The following is a 21,119-nucleotide window of genomic DNA, read 5'->3' on the forward strand; positions in this document are numbered from 1 at the left end:
TATCAATAAGAAAAGCAAAGGGGGGATAACAACTGAAAGGTGCAGCTCTTTGCCTGTGGCGCTGACTCACTCCTGGGGAATGCAGCTGCAGTGTTGTGGTGGCGATAAGATGCCACTGGGGAGAATCAAACCCTCCATTCCAGGGCAGCAGCGCTCCATCATACTGTAAATAATATGGCTGCCAGCAGCTCCCGCCGGGGAGCGATGGGCAGATTGGGTGTGAGAGCACCGGGGTTAATGGTGCACCGAGTAGCCTGACCATTCTGTGTCTTTTTACGCAACACAACAGCAGTGATTAGGCAAAGGAACGCCAATCTGTGCGTGAAACAAGCAGTTTCTGCTGTAAAATGGGACTCGTGGCATCTGGCCTTTGTCGTTCTATCTCATTAAAAATCCCCCCCCCCCCCCCCCCCATTATGTGTCATAACCTTCAAATCAAATCAAATTGATTTGTATATCACATTTCATGTAAAAAACAGTTCAAAGTGCTTTACATCAAATAAAAGCATTGCAGCAGGGAATGGAAGAAGCATTAAAAATGCATAAAAGAATATAAAGAGAAACAATTAAAATCATTTAAATTATTTTAAAAACAAGCAACAGTCCAGATAAGTTAAAAGATATCGTGCAGATTTCATGGATAGACACATGAGAAAAGAAATGTCTTTAACCTGGATTTAAAAATGTCTCCATTTGGTGAAAGTTTAATCTCCACTGGCAGTTTGTTCCACTTGTTGGCAGCATAACAGCTAAATGCTGCTTCTCCATGTTTAGTCTGGACTCTGGACTGGACCAGCTGACCTGAGTCCTTGGATCTAAGAGCTCTGCTAAAAGTCACGGGTTAACTTTAATGACTATTTAAATGACTGTCATTAAGAATCAACTGGTTCGGCTTGGATCAGTTTGCCACATCATAGATATCAATTGAAAATGGACCTTAATTAGATTGAAATGTATTTGTTTGTTGGTTTTTATATGATTTCTACGTTATTTTGTGGGAAAGGGACTTGTTGCATATATGCATAAACACATTTTGTTCTCTCTTGATGCTTCAGCGCATTCAAATTATCTTAATTTTCTAAAGAAAAATGAAAAATGTGCATCTAGAAAGGTTGATGGCGATTAAAAGTCCACTAATGATGAATTGTTGGCATTTCAAAAGAGGTTTTCCTCTAATGTAAGTCATTACATTACAGTACTGTTAAAAAGCTTATCCACGATGGAATTTTTAACTCCAGCATAAATCAAGCCTTTTGAACGGAACTCATGGTGCTATCAGTGCTGGGTGATAAACTCTGCTCTTTCACGTCAGACCATCCTCTGCAGTTGGTCAAACTCATATCTAAGGAAACCCCACCAAATTCAACTTTCTCCTCCTGGCAGTTATCAGCTGAAAAACATCCTCTTGTACTTTCTCCTTGCGTCTGTCTCAAGGTTGTGAGATTCCCTGTCAGTGTTGCTATAAAACAAACAGCGCGCGAAGATAAATCAGGCTTTCATTTTCAAGCAGTTTGCAGCGTTAAAGTCTGCTGGTTTCAGCTACGGAGGTCACGCTTTGTAGGCATCCAGTGATGCACATGCATGAATAAAGTAAAGTAATATAACTAAATAAGGTAACATAACTTAAATGCATGAATAAAGTATTTTTCTATTCTTTCTATGACCTGTGAACAAACACAACACTGGAAAAAAATGCCCCTCCAAAAATAAGTAAAAAAACCAACAAATAAAAGACGTTTTTGCTTGAAATAAGCAAAAAAATCTTCCAATGAAACTAGTGAAAATCGTCTTGCAAAGATTTCTTGAAATAAGATGTGATATTTGGGACTTTTGAGATAAAAGTGATCTTGAAATTAGCTTAAAAACCTCTTCAAATGTAAAAAAAAAGCTTGTTTCATATGAAATCTGACTAAAAACCGTCACACTGGAAAAGATCAAAGTCTTACCAAGTATATTTGTCTCATTTCTAGTCAAAATATCTCATTACACTTAATATAAGACACAACTGCCTAACAAGCACTATTTCAGCCAGATATAGGGACTTGTTTGAAGACAATACATCTGGAATATCTTGTTAAATGAAAAAGTCTTGAAAAAAAATTGTTTTGAGTCCCATATCATATGAAACAAGCTTTAATTGACATTTGAAGAGGTTTTTAAGCTAACTTCAAGATCACTTTTTATCTCAAAAGTCCTAAATATCACATCTTATTTCAAGAAATCTTGACAAGACGATTTTCACTAGTTCCATTGGCAGATTTTTTTTGCTTATTTCAAGCAAAAATGTCTTGTATTTGTTGGTTTTTTAAACTTATCTTTGGAGGGGCATTTTTCCCGGTGCAGTAAAGCAGCCGCTTTAATGCAGCTGAATGAGGACATAGCATAAGCCGAGTGTTGGATTTCTCAGAAAGAAGAAGGCAGAGGAGCTGGTTCCTTTGCTCACCGCTTGTAAAGCTTGTTGTTTAAGCGCCCGAGCTGGCTACCCCACCCAGTCCACCATCACTCTATTACCCTCCCCTCCCCAAGCCCAGCCAGTGAGAGGTTTGAGTTACTGCGGCCACGCTCATTTTTCCATTATGAGTTCATCTGCCTGCAGAAAAAGGAAGCCGCTGGCGCAACCTGAAACCCTGGAGCACTCCACCGGGGACTCTAGTCTTTCCAGTGCCCTCCATTTTCTCAATGAAATTCCTCCGACTCTCTCACAGAGAGCGGTGGAGGGAGGAGAAAGGAGGGAGGGGTGTGTAGCTGCAGCAGAAAAAAACCAAAAAACACTTTTTCCTTTTCGCTGCAAAGTGTCACAGAGTTGAAAGGAGGAGTTTGAGGCTCACAGAGAGTCCAGATACAGCGAAGGAGTTTGTTTGTCGTCTTGGACATTTTGTTCCACAGTTTGCAACGCTCACTGGGAAGTTTTAAGCGACACTTTAGTTCAAATTTTAGTTTCAGTTCCCCAAGTGCAGTGCTGTTTTAAAAACAAATGTCACAGTGTGACCGAGTGGACGGAAATTAGATGAAACCGAATAATATTTTGCACAAATTTCCAACAGTTCCAATAGATCAGAGGCATTTGTTGCAAGGTTAACTGAATATTTGCTCATTGTGCTAAAATGATCACATTAAGAGACAGGGTCATATTTCTGTTAGTTGATTTGATCAAAAGAAGGAAAGAAATTTGACACTTGTTGCTTTGACACATCTCTAATTGATAATTTCTTGTTTTTATCTGTTTATAAAAGTGCGATAAAACATTAGAGAACTAAAGTAAATGTGTTTCTTGGATTATGGCTACTTAATATAATGGGTCTTTTTAATTTTTATTTTTTTTTTTATGCTGATGAATGACAGTTTTCTACCCTTAGTGAGCAGATTATCACTTTATGTCCTTCTGAGCCTTCTCATCCTTTGGCTTTGCAGCCAGAAGTCATGTGCAAAGGACTGATCTGAGCCAGAATCAGTACCAGTACACCAGGTGGACGCAGAACTCATTCATCATTCAAAGCAGCCTCATCCGTAACTGTACATGGTGGAGATGTGCAGATATCTGCTAATATTCAGCTTTCTGACTGCGATCAGCCCATCAGCAGAAAGCAAATATCAGGCTCTATAAGGACTGATGTCTCACAAAACACTTATTTTTTTTATTTTTGTTCAATATAGATTTAAAAATTGATTGGTTGAATAATAAGAGGGATGTTATTTCAAACTACAAAAACACAGAAAATCAAGTTAACTAGGACAACCACTGATTTCATTGTGTTTAGATGACAACCCGCTTAAATACTATTCTGTACTGTATCTCTGTTTTTTGATTGCTTGTTTGTTTGTTTGTTTTTTCTGTAACATTCTCTCCTTTTTAAATTCATATGTCTTCTTGGGGATGGGATTCTGTTCTGAGTGTTCCTGTATTTCTGTGTTCTATTGTGAAAAAAGCTTAATAAACAAAGTTTAAAAAAAAAACCCACAGAAAAACATCTTTAGCAACAGAACTTAGGCTGTGTAGGAAACCGCATACTTCTCCTACTACTCCTACTAACTTTAACTTTTTTTAGGTTCCCGGATGCATACTAGATTCTCCGAAATGTTGGGTATGCATCATGAGTTTACTACTCATACTCAAACTACCCAAGATGCAACGTAACGTGACGTCGCCGATCGTCATTTCCTGTCAAAACGAGAGTTTCAAGCTAGCTACAACGAGGGTAGGTTCACTTCCTGTTTTCAAAACAAAAGCACCAATTATATCGTAATGGCTTTCCCTGTGATAAAAGGCAACGGGTATTTTATTTTGTGAAAATAACCAGAAGTGCGTCGCTCACTGCGGCTAGCTTTAGTAGCGCCGAATTCGTGGGAACAAAATTGTAAATAGCCGGTATTTTGTCAGATTTTCAACACGTTGGGGATCTAAACGACTACTTTCTCGCCTGAAAATGTTTCAAATGTTGCTAAAGTTTACAGAGTTTAGAGCTTAAGCGAAATCAGCTTCAGGCCAGCTGATTTCGGCTCGGGCAGGAGCGAGATGCATTGTGGGTAAACGCTCTGCATACTGTCTGATCGATCAGTATGTAATATGTAATATGTAGTTTCGAACACAGCCTTAAACTCGGCTGGTCATCACTCACCGGGTTCGTAGCTGTAGTCTGTGGGCTCCTGCTTGACCATCATGTGGGCTGGTGGAAATCGGTGTGGGTGTGGATGTGGGTGGGGGTGGGGGTGGGGTCCATGCCCGTGCCCCTGTCCGTGGCCTGACCCCGCCATGTGAGCCGCCCGCTCATACAGCGGGTCCAGGTACTCTTGCTTAAAGCTCTGCTGCAGGTAGGACACGCAGGGGTCGGACTGCTGTCGATGGTAACTGCCACCACCCGGCCCACCACCACCCGGCCCTCCACCGCCTCCTCCGCCACTACCACTGCTGCCATGTCCGGCTGGGGCAGACGCCATGCGCTGAAAGGTCTGCCCTGGTGGGGGGAACTGGGGGCACATGGGGTCTCCTGAAGGGCCCTGAAACCTGGAACTGAGAGATGAGACGCAGCTGCTCAGTTCAGGTCCGCAGATAATAAAATAAAAATCAGCCAATAAATCATGCCTGCAGTGTCACCTGGTGTTGATGTGGTAACTGTTGCTGGGGAGGGGTTGGGAGGTGGCAGCTGGGTTCAGGTAGCCGGCGTCGGGTCGCCCGGCCGCGGCAGGTTTTGGGGAGTAATGCTGCTGCATTGGAGACATGGGGGTCCCCGGGCAGGAGCTCTTTGCTCCTCCTGCAGCCCTTTTCTGCTCATAGGCACTAAAAACAAACGCATGAATACACATTAAAACACACTGGAAAAAATCTAAATCTTACCAAGTATATTTTTCTCATTGAGTATCTCACAGAGATGGGACCAAGTCACACATGTGAAAGTCTCAAGTAAGTCCCAAGTAATCTTTTCTTGGTCAAGTCAAGTCAAAGTCAAGTCACCTTATTATTGCAATTTTACCTGCAGAATCTGATCTTAATAAAGTGAAAAGACAAAGATATAAGTAACTGTCAGTAACCATCATTGGCCAATGTCCAACCTGTCCACCCCGTATCATATCAAGCTAACGTTAGCTAACTACCGACTAGGCTAACAGGATAATATTAGCTAATTTGACAAGCACTTACTGGTCAGAATGGATCTTCAAATGATGAACAAAGTTCAAAGTTATGCTAGATGCTTAACACTCAAGTCATTCAAGTCATCGTGTCTCAAGTCAAGTGCCGAGTCTTTAACTTCCAAGTCTGAGTCGAGTCTCAAGTCTTTTATTTTTTGTCAAGTCAAGTCACAAGTCATCAAAACAGCAACTCGAGTCGACTTGAGTCCAAGTCACAGTGACTTGAGTCCAAGTCACAGTGACTTGAGTCCCCATCTCTGGTATCTCTTTACACTTAATATAAGTCACAACTGCCTAACAAGCACCACTTCAGCCAGATATAGGGACTTGTTTTAATACAATATATCTTGAATAATGTTGTTAAGTGAAAAAGTCTTGAAAACATCTTGTTTTGAGTCATATTTCACATGAAACAAGGTTTTTAAGCTAATTTCAAGATCACTTTTGACTCAAAAGTCCTAAATATCACATCTTATTTCAAGAAATCTTGACAAGCCGATTTTCCCTAGTTCCATTGGCAGATTTGTTTTGCTTATTTCAAGCAAAAACGTCTCGTATTTGTTTTATTTTTGGAGGGGCATTTTTTTTTCCAGTGCAGGGTCAAACTGGGGAGGGGTGCTTTTTTTTTGCAGTCAATAGAACAAACAGAGTTAAAGTGAGTTCTGTCAATAATGTGCGGTTTAGGCTGTGCTGGTTTGTGCATGACCGCTGACCGGTGCTGGGTCATTGCACAAGGATAACGTTTCATACTGAAAAGGATTAAATAGTTAAAGTTTCATCTACTCTGTCCCTGAAATATAATTACATCTATTTTCAATAATAGCAATGAATCATCCATTTAGTCTTCCCCGAGCTCTGCGTCTACTCCAATGCAAAGGAGGTCAATGGATCTGCAATTATCAGTGCTGAAAACACTCAAACATGGACGTCATAGTTCCACAGCAGCACAGCTTTCCAGAAAAAATTAGTCTGGATAAATGACGTTAGTATGGGACGTTTTCAGTGGAAACGCTTTCTACAGAGGAAACGGCTCCTCTGTGTTATTTGGAAAACCTCGAGTAACCAGGAAAATCATTCTGGAAAAAGAGTCAGCATATAAAAATCAAGCACATCCGCTCGGCTAAATACGAACTAAAGTTGAAAAATGTGTTTTTTTTTATGTGTAGATGCACTGCAGTGTGATGGGGAGGGCCTGGAGGTACCTGGCATAAAGGCACTGCTCTCCACTGGGGTAGCTGAAGCTCTGTTTGTGGCTGCAGGACTGGCTGGGGTCGGAGCCGGGGCTCTGCGGTTCCTTTTTGATAGTGACCGGGGGACTGTGAAATGCCACCGCTGGAAGAGACGAACATAAAAAAGGTGAATAGGCAAGGCAAGGCAATTTTATTTGTAGAGCACAATTCGTACGCAAAGCAATTCAAAGTGCTTTACAGCTACATAAAATCACAAGAAGGCAATAAAATCATTCCAAAAAACCCTAAAAAATAATCATTAATTAAATTAAAAGTGAAGAGTGCAGATAAAACACTTTCAGGTGTCATATGCACAGCTAAATAGAACTGTTTTCAGCCTGGATTTAAACATTGTCAGAGTTGAGGCCTGTCTCACATCTTCTGGAAGGCTGTTCCAGATGTTAGGAGCATAAAACTGAAACGCAGCCTCACCTTGTTTAGTCCTGACTCCTGCACTGGAAAAAAAATCAAAGTCTTACCAAGTATATTTGTCTCATTTCTAGTCCAAATATCTCATTACACTTAATATAAGACACAACTGCCTAACAAGTACTATTTCAGCCAGATATAGGGACTTGTTTGAAGACAATACATCTGGAATATCTTGTTAAATTAAAAAGTCTTGAAAACAAATTGTTTTGAGTCACATATCATATGAAACAAGCTTTTTTTGACATTTGAAGAGGTTTTTAAGCTAATTTCAAGATCACTTTTATCTCAAAAGTCCCAAATATCACATCTTATTTCAAGAAATCTTGACAAGCCGATTTTCACTAGTTCCATTGGCAGAATTTTTTGCTTATTTCAAGCAAAAACGTCTGGTATTTGTTGTTTTTTTTACTTATTTTTGGAGGGGCATTTTTTTCCACTGTGACTGAATACATGCACACATAGTACAGTAGGCTCAGCCCTGCTTCGATACTTCCACCAGGGAGCCCGAAGGCTAATTCTTCTGTCTGCACAGGAATCTCTTTTACGCGCCGGCCAAAATGCTGAAAGTGACTGTCGGCTGCAGAACACGGAGCAGCAGACAGACACGTATAAACACACGCACTTACATAAACACCGACAGGAAAACACACATGCTCACACACGACTGCATTCCAGAAGCCATTTGGAAGCCCACAGCGTCCTCGCCCACTTTTCTTTCGCTCTTCCAGACACAACAGCAGCCAAAACTTCCCCAAGTTTAAGGCTAAACAAATGTACGGGCCGGAGAGACGTCTGTGGGCCGATGAAAGTTAATGTCACACCTCTGTTAGAGGAGCATATACAGTCGCTCAACATCCTTTCCGGTTGGCGTCCAGATGTCAGCCATCATTCATACACTCTGTTTTTCTTGCATTAAAGAAGGAAAGATCAACTGGAAAAAATGCACCTCCAAAATAAGTAAAAAAACAACAAATACGAGACGTTTTTGCTTGAAATAAGAAAAAAAATCTGCCAATGGAACTAGTGAAAATCGGCTTGTCAAGATTTCTTTAAATAAAATGTGATATTTGGGACTTTTGAGTTAAAAGTGATCTTGAAATTAGCTTAAAAACCTCTTCAAATGTCAAAAAAAGCTTGTTTCATATGATATGTGACTCAAAACAATTTGTTTTCAAGACTTTTTCACTTAACAAGATATTCCAGATGTATTGTCTTCAAACAAGTCCCTATATCTGGCTGAAATAGTGCTTGTTAGGCAGTTGTGTCTTGTATTAAGTGTAATGAGAAATTTTGACTAGAAATAAGACAAATATACTTGGTAAGACTTTGATTTTTTACAGTGTCTGAGAGGAAATCTCAGAACATGGTAATCTGATGAAGCCACAGTTTTTGCATTTTCTTTTTTCGGGTCTATTCAATCTTTAACAGAGTCAGCTGTCTGTCAAGCTGCACCGCTGGAGAAGACCTTTTTCCCTCAACGGCCACAGAAACCACCCAAAGTGGAGCTTCAAACTGTGCCGAGGGCTCGTGTTTATTATGTGAGGGGAGGTTTTCACCCGGAGAACTGTACAGGATGTTTTTCTGGTCCCGACAGGGTAAACAGCAGCAGCTGTGCACTTCCAGCTGGGGAGGCATGCGTTTGTGTGTGTGCGCACGTGTGCGCGAGCGTGCACGCGCTCCGAATGTTGGCGAGCTCGTGTGTCTGCAGAGGGTGTGGAGCCGACGGAGCGGGCCACACTGAAAGCTCAGCCCAGGTAATTACACAGCAGTGTCGTCCATTCACAAAAAAGAGAAGTTACTGGCAGACTGAATAAAGCCCAAAATGGCTGTGAGGCAAAGAGATAGAAAGAATGAGAGAAGATTATAGACATAACCCACACGGAGCCGTAAGGATCTGCTGTTAGGCTGCAACTTTCTCCGTAATGCTCCAAAGTCCAAAAGGATATAATATGTTAAAGCAGAAAAGGGCCCTTTTCCAGATGCATCAGGCTCAAAGTTTAATTGTTTCACTGTTAGAAAAAGGTTTAAACATTTCATCGGTGTTCCTGCTTCTGTCGACATCCAGAGGTTTGTTTCACTTTTACCCTTTGAGAGTGCAAACGTATTAAATAGGGCAACGATTAAAATCTTTAATCTGATTAATCACATGATTTCCCTGATTAATCACAATTAATCGCATTTGTACGCAAAATCCAAAAATGAATCCAAAAGTAGTGTATAGCTTTTAGCATTTAGTTTTATTTTAAATGTGCTGCCATATGAATGAAAGTGCCATAACATTTGTTGTGCAAACACACTTTTAACATCAGCATCTTTCTGTAGTTTTTATGTAGAAGCCTCGCTCCACTGTCTGTTTCCTTGAATGACTTGCTGCTATCAGTTGTGTGTTTTGCCTTTAAGTGATATTTTAGACTGGAACTACTACGCTGAGAAAGACAATTCAACTTGGCAGTGTTTACAGATGACTTTGGTTCTGTCGACTCCGCCGTCTGGAAGAACTTTAAAATGAAAACGGCCGAGTAAAAGTTCCGTACCCTTCTCCATGTTTGGTGGATCCGCCGATTACTTTCTTTTCCGGTTCCGCAGCAGACAGCAACAGACTTTTACAAAATAAAAGCCTGTGAGCAACAGACTTTTACAATAATAAAATAAATAATAGAATAGGGGTGGTCTGTGGCATTGTGGGTTGAGCAGGCGCCCCATGTAGAGAGGCTATGGTGCAGCTGGCCCCGGTTCGAGTCGGGCATCGGACAGCCCTGTGCTGCGTGTTGTTCCCCCTCTCTCTGCCCCCCTGCTTCCAGTCTCTCTGAACTTTCCTATCCATTAAAGGCGCAAAAGCCCTCAAAATTATTATCATTTTTTTTAAATAAAAAAAAAATATATATAGCATGCGTTAATGCGCGATAAAATATGTATCTGCATTAAATAATTAATGCATTAACGCGACAATAACAAGTTAACTCGCCCAGCGCTAGTATTAAATGATGAACTGACAACCAAATGGCGCTACTCATCATCACAGCCTTCCTCTCTCTGGTTTGCATTCACTCTCCCATGGCAGGCAGGCAGGCAGGCAGGTGAGGAAGTGTTGGCTTTAGCGGAGGATCAACGGGATTAGTGAGCATTTACCCAGATTTCCCAGACAGACGCGATGGGGATTCCAGTCTCCTCTGAGTCTCCCACAGCCCGGCTGCTGCAGGGTGGCACATGACTGCCGCTCCAATAATGCAAGCGTGTTTGTCTGTTGACATTCTCCTCTTTCTCAGACATGGTCATGAACTGCAAACAATCCTCAGAGTGAACACTACTCCACTCGCAGCCCAAATAGAGCAGCAATTGGCTGGAATTCTGCCCTTGATGTTTATGATGATATTCCGGTTCAGGCTTTCCGGCCTGAACGGCGTCAGCTGCATTCGGAAAGAGGTCTGAGTGCGTTTGTGAGCAAACCTTTCAGGAATATTAATTAATCTTCTAAATGAGCACCAGACAGCTTATTTTGTTTGTGTATTTTCCTATTGCATGTGCTTCCAATCAGATGGAGCTGGATAAAGTTCTGGTTTATAAAAGTTCTGGTGAGGCTGTAACGCAGTGTTTTGACCTCCATCCGCCCTCTTAGAACATCACCTGTTTCGTCCCAGCTCCTTACGCACTTATTTGTTTCCTAAATTGTCTTTGTTTCCTAAATTGTCTTCCCATTTGTCTCGGTACCTAACTTACCGCACTTACTCTAGCACTAGTTGTGCTCTTAGCGGTTTGGTTTTGGAAGGAAATGCACTTATGATTTCTTGTGGCCTGAAGTTCTTTTGCCTACCGATGTAGAACACACTTATTGTAAGTTGCTTTGGATAAAAGCGTCTACAAAATGACCGTAATGTAATGTTAAGCATCGGTCACAGACAACGATGAGGTGCTGTGATCTGGATCTGTTTGGGAATTTAATTGGTTCTTTTTTTGCTCCAAAGTTTGAAGAGATTCAGCTCGGTGAATTAATATCGTCTCACTCAGAGACAAAGACAAAGAAAAAGAAAAACACCACAGCTAAAGATGCTGTATTCTGGTTGGCTGTAGCTCTGATGAACATCAGCTTTTAATTAAGTGCAGGGTTTTTGATCCCTCTTAAGTAAGAGAGCGAATACCAAGTAGCTCCACATTGAAGCCTGCACAGCATCGCACTGCTAGCTGTTATGATTATGACCCGCCTGCGTCCCCAGATGAAAAGTCAAGACTCGCCAAAGTTGCAGGATCGCACTAAATTTAATTTCATCCATGCAGATTTGAGTCTGGACATCGAATCTTTTAAAAAGCCACACCACCACTGTGTCTAAAAATACATTGAGATCCATGAAGAGTCCTCACATTAACATAACACACTCTGATCTCCATCATTACAAACTCTCCTGCATATTACAGTAAATCTCCCTCTCCAAATGATGTCAGACTCACTGCTAAAGTTTATAAGGTGCTGGCAGTCTTGTAAACGGATCCAGGCAGTTACACTCTTCAGGTTTCTTTCTCTTCCTGCTTTTATTTGGGGCAATATGACCTGCTCTTACTGTTCTGTGAAATGTTACATCACCCTTTCACAGAGATCCTCATATTTCATAGTTTCCTCTCCGAACAGGAGGGGGGGTCGCTTTGTCAACTTACGCACGACGGAGCCAGAAGAACCTGAAAGGTGTTTAGAAGTAAAAAGACAGATTTGGTACACAAAGCTGTTGCCTTGTAAAGCAGACAGTTTTTGAGACGACACAGACTGTGTTCACAGTTAAGTATATGAGAGTGTAACAGAAATTGAAAAGATACTGGGATTAAAGCTGGGGATGGACCCATTGTCTCTGATATTAGGCCTTCCTGCTAAGGGTGTAAGGTTAACAAATCAAAGACTGTTCTGTATTCTTACATTTGAAGCGAGGAAAAATATTTTATTGCAGTGGATTAGCAATAAGGAACCAAATGTTAAGGGATGGCATAAAGTGCTGTTTGAGTTAGTGCCTCTGGAATACTTGACTTGCGTTTCACATTCAAACTCCAACCAATTTTATAAGGTTTGAAAACCTTATTTGAATTACTTGGACCCCAATGTATCTTCCATTCTTTTACAGGGATTCCCTGGAAGGTCATAATAACGGGACACATTGTTGTGCACCCATTCTTCTTTTCTTTTATTTACCCATTAATGTACTTTTTTTTTTTATACTGTCTGATATGGATACCGATTGTGTGTAACTGAGTAGTTGTGTGTTGCTTGAGTGTTGTGTTGGAGTTTTGTGTTTGTTTATGTTGAAAAAGGAAAATTAATAAACACATTTAAAAAACTAGAAAGCTGCAAGCAGCTGTATGCGGGACCGAGATGTGCGCACGTTGGGGCATGCGCTGGACGCTGGAGCTGCAGCTCTGCCCACACGCACGATACCCTCTGCGTACGTACGAGCACATAATAACCCCAATGCGGAGGGGTTTTTGAAAATTTCTAGGGGGCGCCACTTAGCCATTTTGCTCCACCCACACATGATACCCTTTACATACGTACGAAGTCGTCAGGGTGGACGTGTGTGCCAAGTTTCATGACTTTGCGATGATGATAAGGCTTTCAAATCACAAACGCCATCACATGATTTTCACCGCCTGGTCACGCCCACACCGTTCAGAGTTTGGAAAAGTTTCTCCGTGAATTTTTCCCCCCATGTCTTAAGAGTAACCTGGCCAAGTTTGAAACTTGTAGCATTAAAATCTGTAGGACAAGTTCGATCATATGCAAGGCGTGGAATCGGTCAAAAACGGCACGAAAACGCACTTTCCATCCAAAATGGCCGCCTTCCTGTGGACGTGGGACCATGGCGGCAGGAGACTTTTTTGTGCGTCTGGGCATGATGAATGAGTGTACCGAATTTTGTCGTCCCATGCGAATCTAATCCCAATGCGGGGACCATTTTTAAGCATCGTAGGGGGCGCTACAGAGTCAATGAGCGACTCCCAAAAATATAAAGTTTAGATTTTTTCATGTCGTCGACTGGCAGGTGGCGCTCGCAAAATTTCAAGAGTTTTCAAGCACTTTTTGCAAAGAATAAGAAGAAAGAAAGAAGAAACCTAACAAATACAATAGGGTTCTTGCAGTTTCACTGCTCGGTCCCTAAAAAAATGTGGTCCCTATGAGAGTGTGTATGGGATGGCATGTGCCTTATGGATTAAACCGATGCAAGCTTCTCCTCCCACATGTGGCAGGTTCACACCACCTTCTGAACTGATAGGGTCAAAGGGTTCCTCACTCAAAGCAGGTCTTATCGCCTTCTTCCTTATATCAGGGGTATTCTTTACCGTGTCCCTTTGCACCCCGTTTTGGCCGCTACTTATAGTGGTGACCCCCAGCTGAAGGCAGGGGTGGAGACGGACACTTACATATGCAAATGCAGGCTGTGGAGGGGGAGGATGCAGGGTGAAAGGTGATGGTCATGGTTGAGTGCTTTAGGAAGTAGAGGGATCATTACATCCCATTCAACAGACACCTACCACAAACAAGCACATGATCGGGGATGACACCCCCTCGGACTCTTCTCTACACAAAGGGCCCCTCAGTTGAGCCGTACGGAGGTGGTGTGAAAATGCTGGGAAACACTATTGGGTTCCAACGGGAGGCGAAAAACCACAAACGTAGGTGCACAAAAATAGACTTTTATCCAAATGAAGGGAGGCAGAATGAAGGGATTAAACTTTCACGTGCTGTATCTGCCGAAACGTTTTAATATCACAAGTGAACAAGCCGTTTCGTGCAGTTGACAAGACCTGGCTGCGAACCCTTCCATTTAATTTTGGACAGATTATTTCCTACCATTAAAGGCCTTAGTGTAGGGAAATCCAGTCTGAAGACAGGAGTGCATCTGGAGAGTCTTACACTGGATGTTTATATGCAGCTTGGCCAAGTCTTAAGCCTCTGGAAGTCTGCAGCACACGACAGCCTCACTCATAATAACTCTTTGGAAATCAGCCCCAGTGTCAAACAGGGCGACGGGAACTTGTTAAAGCACAGGACATGTGAGTGTCACGTAAATACCCACTCAATGGCTCCAATTATACAAATAAGATTCAAGTCGCACACTCGGAGGGAGCCTCTCAGGGTTATCTGGTTCTTATCTCACATGATGTGTGTTGTGCATGTGCAGCGGCACGTGGCTGAGCATGAAATATGCTGGAAATATGGGCGACACCCGTTTGTCCCTCCCTTGCCAACCGATCCCCTCTGTGGCGACGGATCAATAACAACAAGATGCCGATTATGCAACGAAGGCTTTAAAAGGTTAAAAAGGAGGTTATTGATTCACGCAGGCTGCAAATGACATTATTTGCTCAGCTGAATACATAACTCCATTGTGGGGAGGCATAATAGAGAAAAGCAACAGCGGGATTTAGAGGAATTTGACTTTCAAAAGTGCATGTTAACCTCCATTTAACCTTTACGTAACTATTTTTCACTTATACAAGCTGCACAATAAAGCTGACATAACGTATCTGAATGTCAACAACAAAATGAAATTCACAAAAGACCATTAAATAGTGAGAATTTCCCCTCCCTTTCTTTATGGGACTTGTCTCCATGTGTGAACTGAAAGAAGAATGTTGATTCATCAAGATTTATCCAGTATCCAGGCTTTAACTGGATGTTACTCTTTTAAACACGTAGCTGAGCGTTGTGGGAAGTCTGTTTTCCCACCAACAGATACCAACTGAACCAAAGCCATTTTGGTTCATGTCCACCTTTTGGGGTTTCTGGCAGTCTAGGCAAGGCAAGGCAAGGCATCTTTATTTATATAGCGCATTTCATACCACAGGCAACTCAATGTGCTGAAAGTCTACACTTTCTAGCATGAGACGGGAAACGGATCGTACATTTCCCAACCATCCCTGAGCTAAATTATGTCGTCTGTGTTGGATGCCATCGTTTCCCTGTGCCCATAATACATAAAACAACAACAGAGATGCATCTCCTAAAAAAACGCCGGGAACGTGTGTGTCCAACGGTGGAAGTTCTGTTGTGCTCGTACTGCTTTTCGATCTCTTTTTGTCTTTTGGCAATCACGCTTTTATATGAGTGTACAGCTGCATGATATTTATCATCTGCACTTTGTGAGAGTGCTCTAAATGTCTTTGTTTCCATTTCATATTAAGCCTATTGTGCTCAGAAAGAAGCAACTCGATCTCCATTGCAGTAAAGTTTTGGCCATTTATTCCAGGAAAAACAAAAGTTTATTGTTACCATGTATGGTTACTTTTGGGTGTTTCTGAGCTGGGCATGAGCTCGGTGGTTTGGAATATGTGGGTTTATCAACAGCTGATTATGGACAGATGTGCAAGACAGAATTCATAACATTTATTACTGCAATGATCATGTGACTTATACATCAAATCTGCACAGTCACAGTAAAATGGTGGGATCAACATGACGCAGTCTAAATGCACATCAGATGGAGCCCACTGTAGTCTTGGTCAAGTTGTTTTTCATTGATCACTCAGTGGGGTCACATGGCACTGAAAGGATCAGATTATTGGCTAAATTACAATAGGATTGAGTTATTAAATTCATGTAGACACCTCAATCTGACAAGAAATTGGATCGGATGAAGACCCCAAGATAACTGGGTTGAAAGTCAAATTAAACCTGCTTGTAGACGCTGAAGCACGTGGTGAATTAGACTTTGTGTTCTGCGCATGCTCCAGATGTTTTCCCGGGGTCGTGACCCGGAAGTCAAAGGAGACGATATTCCTGTTGTTGTCGCCGTCAGAAACAAACAAACAACGCGATGGAGAATGCTCCGTTGGGCATCGAGTTTGTGCAACAAGCAGCTCATCACAGAGCAAATGTAGAGGGACGTAGCTTCATCTTGCTCTGCGTTCTCCATCTTTCTCCAATGCCTGAGTTTGTTGTTGTTGTTGGTGCTGAAGAGGTCAACAGGAAGTGGCTCTATTAGCAACAGTTGGAATGGGTACAGCGCCACCTATCATGACACGGTTTGTGCCTCTGATCCGATTCATTCACCGCCATTTATCCAAGGATAATTACCCTTGTTCAACTCATTCTTATTGTAATTTAGCCAATTATCTGATCCTCTCAGTGCCATGTGACCCCACTGATTGTTAGTCTGACTGATAAATTAGATCTTCTCCATCATCAGAAACAATCTGCAGCTGAAGGATATTCGATTGCTGATTTTAAGCCACTTATTTGGACGTGGTACTTTATTCACAACTTTAGTTTGGCCAAATGTGGATGAACTGCATTTTACATAGAGGGTTGCCATAGAGAAGTATAGTGCTGGTCGTGTGTGTGCATGCACTCTCAGGTCACTGCACAATCAGAGAGACGGGGAGAGACACGAGCAGCCTGGCCTGCACTAACCGACCCATCCTCATCTCTGAGAGCCAGCAGGCTCGAGAGTGTCTTCAGGATCCGTCTGCTCTGGGACCACGGGAGTGTTGGATCCATTAGTGTCTGCTCCATCTGATTTACAGATTGTCCTTTCTCATCTGATAATGGTTCGGGCTCCTTGAATATTTAAAGAATGGTTGTCAGATACCTGCCAAACAAGCCTAGCGAGATTGATGGAAGGTACACAGGTTACAGCGAAACTGATGATAGGGCTGGAGAGCCCCGAGGCTCCTCTCACAACTGCCCTTTTTTTTTTTAGCTTTTCTTTGCGGTTAAAAGATCTTCGCTACCTCATGTTGTGTTGGCCAACAGGATGCAGACATTAAACACACCAATCATGGGAAAGGGTGTTGCTCCTGTTAACTCTGCAAACCTAGTTTCACTTCCCTTTTCTCAGTTTAAGGGATGAGAATATTCTTGTTATTGTTTTTTCTCAGAATCATTCCTTACTCACACCAAATGAACTTGATATCATTCAGGTTTTTTTAATCAATCTTGTTTAAAGTAAATTATTTCCATGTAGATGAAAGGATGTGATTAAGCAGAACATCGGATACCGACTACGAGAACAAGACAAATCAGATTAATATTTCTACCTCCTTCGGGAATTTAAAGAGATCACAATTCAACCGGTATACGTTCCGACATCTCATGTTTTCCCCATTGTCCACTTCACTTTCCGTTGTGCAGTGTTAGCTTTTTTTATAAATGGCCATTGACCAGTGATAAATCTCACAGCCCCATTGCTGCTTGGTGGACCTGATACAATACATCCCCGTCTCTGTGCATGTGCAGCGAGAGGGACATCCCGTCACAGACGAGGGCTGGATGCAATCAATCTGGCAAAATATTGACTCCTCACTGTCAATCCCTCAGCCCCCAATATAGCTGTCCTCTCTCTTAATGTTTAATGTAAAGATCGATCTGCGCCCACACTGTTACAGAAATTTATACGATGAGCCGAGGGTGTGTATGTGCTGCCTTTCATGCGTTTGTGGGAAAGTATGCCTCTATATGTGGTTCGTTCAGGCGTCCTGAGGTGAAATCTGCCTTATCAAAAGGAGATAAAGCAGAAAAGCCAGGACACCTTGTTTGAAATTACAGTTTTCCCCGTGCTTCTCCCAACCTCCACCCCACCCTCCTTCCCTTTTCACCCTCACTCAGGTTCTCGACCGTAATTCTTCGCCACACATTTGACCCGTTCTTACCCTTCTCTTTCCCCCTATCTGCTTTTAAGCTGATTTATATGCGCTTTATCTTTATCAAGTCATCTATCAACCCTCTCCATCTCCTCCTACTCCTCTCCTGAATCAGCGAGGATCGATATCACCGTACGCTGGCTCTCAGCTCACTCTACACACCTTCTGCTCTGTGTCAGCAGGTTACTACACATTCATCCCTACAGCCCTTCACTCTGTGTTGATACGGAAGGGCTAAACTGACCTCTTGAATAAGATACAGCAGAAGCTTTGAAATAAGATACATCTTTTAATTTTTGTAAATATCGATGACATTTTGCTGCAAAGATTGTGGCATCGGTGGAAAGAAGGAACACGAAGATGTCCTTTGAAACCAACAAACTTGGAGTCACAACAATGAAAAGTGGAGAAAAAAAGCCTCCGACTGTTACAAAGCACTCAGTGGGTCTACATGATGAGATTAATTCGATTATAGCTATAGTTGGGTTATGCTCCTTATTTGAGCAAGGGTAATTATCCTTGGATATATGGCGGGGAATTAATCGAATCATTGGCACAAAGCATGTCATGATAGGTGGCGCTGTACCCATTTCAACTATTGCCAATACGGAAATATTTGCCATATTTACTCTAGATCTTGGAACATCTAAGGGCTCTAATAAATCAAGCCAACAAACAGCCATTAGGTATAGTCTTTCTCTCTATTTTGAGTATATAACGTTTTATATCAACGTCCTTTTTTTCCTCAACTGTAATAAAAAGGCTTGTAAAACAGGCCTGAAAGGCAAAGAGAAGTAAAGGGCCCAAAATGGACCCTTGAGGCACCCCACAAGTGAAAGGGGCTGCAGAACATGAGCATTCCCCATGAGTGTACCCTAATGTAAAGTACTATTTGATCCAAGTCAGAACTGTACCTTTGCACCAACAAACTGTTCAAGCCGTGACAACAATATTTGATGAACTACTGTGTTACAGGCCGCAGAGTTTCAGAGTTTTACCATTTTTCTCTCACTCGTTTTCCAAAAAAAAAACAACAAAAAAACCAAACAGTCTTCTAGTATTTATGAAAAGGTGCTGACAGGCAGACAAAAGGCATTGTGATGAAGTCTTTCCTCCTGTGTGTATGACCAGCCTGCTGCCAGTTTTTTCTGCCATTAGTGATCACTTCAAACTCAGCTACTGCCCTTTCTCTTTTACAGCATCTGCTCCGCTCTTTGGTTTGCGCTGGAGAAAACATTGCAGCGGCAGAAAGGAGAGCTGTCCGAGTAAACACACCAGCACAGACTCAGAAAAGCACAGGCATGTGTATGAACATCGCACGGATGCACCCCCATACACAAACTCTCTTTTCTCTACACAAAAACCTCCCCTCACTCTCCTGTAATAAAACACACACTGCCGTCCATTCACAAAGCTGTGCTGCCCGACTCAAATCCCCGTGGCCCCCTCTGGCTTTGACAGGGCTGTTCTGAATCAACACCGAGAAGTTTGGCCATTACTTCCCCACTGGAAGCTGTAAAACGACTGCGAGCCCGGCCAAGTTATTTTCAGTGGATATGATTCACTAAAAGACGAGTAAATAATGCTGCAAACTACAGGAAACGTTGTGCGATTGTTTCGTCTTCTTTAAGACCTCATCAGAGACGGAATTTTTGAGGTAACCAAATATAAGGTTCACCAAGTAAAACAAGAACATTTAAAGTGTCCCAATTCGTTGAAAATGTGGAGTTGTGTGAAATATCTTGATCAAAGTCAGAAAAATAAGCCTACACTTCAAATAGATGTTGTTTGAGGTAGAATAACTCATGTCAAAGTCTTGAATGAAGGTTTACTCCCTTTAACTCAACGTGCTGCCTCAGCCAGTCTTTCACAACCAGCCCATTCATAAAACTGCAGGGCTGAGAGTGTGTGTGTGTGTGTGTGTGTGTGTGTGTGTGTGTGTGTGTGTGTGCATATGTAAGTGGATAAGAGGTAGTCAAAAGAAATCATCTGTTCACATGAGAGAAATCAACCATTTTAGTTCCAAACAAAACCAAAATGCAGCAACAAAACAGCCATTGAAGAAGCCTTGCCTCCCTGGAGCCAGCAAACGAGCGGCATCTGTGCATATCTGGCAGGCACCTGGATGTTTTTGCACACTTTGTTGCATAGCAGCTGTATTTTGGAAAGTGGAGAACACAGGGCTGCATGTTTCTCTTTTTGGGGAGAGAAGAGGGAGTCAGGGGGTGGAGATGGAAGGAGGGGCTCGATTCACCCATCGCTACAAGTTCCAAAAAAGGGCCTGATTGGACCGGTTCTGATCCAGAAAAACAACCCAAACAAGAGGAAGGCTGTGAATTCATGACAAAGCAGAACACGCAGAGCCAAAGAGACACAAACTGCCGGGAGGATTTGGTTCGTGCCGGGTTGCTGGAACCTTTCAGTCTTTCTTGGTCATCAGAAAATGGAACTTTTAGAATTCAGGTATCTTTAAAGGCAAAAAAATAAAAAATAAAAAATGCAAATTTGCTCGAGCTTTTTTTGTGAAAATTTGTTGTTTTTCCTTTGCCGGATAGAGAGTTAAAACTTGCGTAACAGTGGCGTTTCAATTCTTGGCCACAAAAAGAGTGATCTGATAACGTTACAGTGGACTTTTCCAACTGTGATAAAGATCTTAATGGTTTTTGGACATGCAGAAGGCATCAAAAGTGAAGACTTACAATGAGATAGTGAAAACGCTGCATGTCACAGTCCAGCAACACTTACAGCTCGACTAGCACATTTCATTGACCTAATGTGCTCTTCCCAGTATGCAAGCATGGGAGGAGAATCAATTTATTGACCGAAACATGCCCAATACTGCAGCAATTGGTGGTGATATGCCCTCTTAAAGCCTTTTAGTACTGGTCTGTTCCATAGAACAAAATAACAAACAGTTGAGCTGTTAGTAAACTGGTACCACTTTGCACGGTGAGTCTGCAGCATGATCTGGGAAACATTAGAAGCTTTAAAGTGAATCTCTGCTCTGAGCTCCTTTCTCCTCCAACACAGCCTGAACCCTCTCAGACGAGCTTTCTGTCCTTTCTTTAAGGAGTCTTCAGGAATAGTTCTTCAGGCTTCTTGAAGGACATCCCAAAGCTCTTCTTTGGATGTGGGCTGCCTTTTGTTCCGTTCTCTGCCAACATGATCCCACACTGCTTCAGTAATGTTGAGCTCCGGGCTCTGGGGAGGATTCAT

The 21,119-nt window shown here is 42.2% G+C and overlaps 1 protein-coding gene across 1 annotated transcript in view; it reads right to left on the bottom strand.

Annotated features, from left to right (window-relative positions):
- etv4 (ETS variant transcription factor 4) overlaps positions 1-21,119 on the bottom strand; it is a 39,999-nt gene that overhangs the window by 6,140 nt on the left and 12,740 nt on the right. Inside the window, exons 5-7 of the mRNA XM_075457835.1 lie at positions 6,828-6,957; positions 5,093-5,275; positions 4,617-5,008 (exon numbers count right to left, since the gene is read on the bottom strand). Coding sequence (XP_075313950.1) covers positions 4,617-5,008; positions 5,093-5,275; positions 6,828-6,957 — 705 coding nt within the window. The remainder of the gene's footprint in view (positions 1-4,616; positions 5,009-5,092; positions 5,276-6,827; positions 6,958-21,119) is intronic.

This window comes from Odontesthes bonariensis, chromosome 23 (assembly GCF_027942865.1).
Source record: "Odontesthes bonariensis isolate fOdoBon6 chromosome 23, fOdoBon6.hap1, whole genome shotgun sequence".
Lineage (NCBI taxonomy): Eukaryota > Metazoa > Chordata > Actinopteri > Atheriniformes > Atherinopsidae > Odontesthes > Odontesthes bonariensis.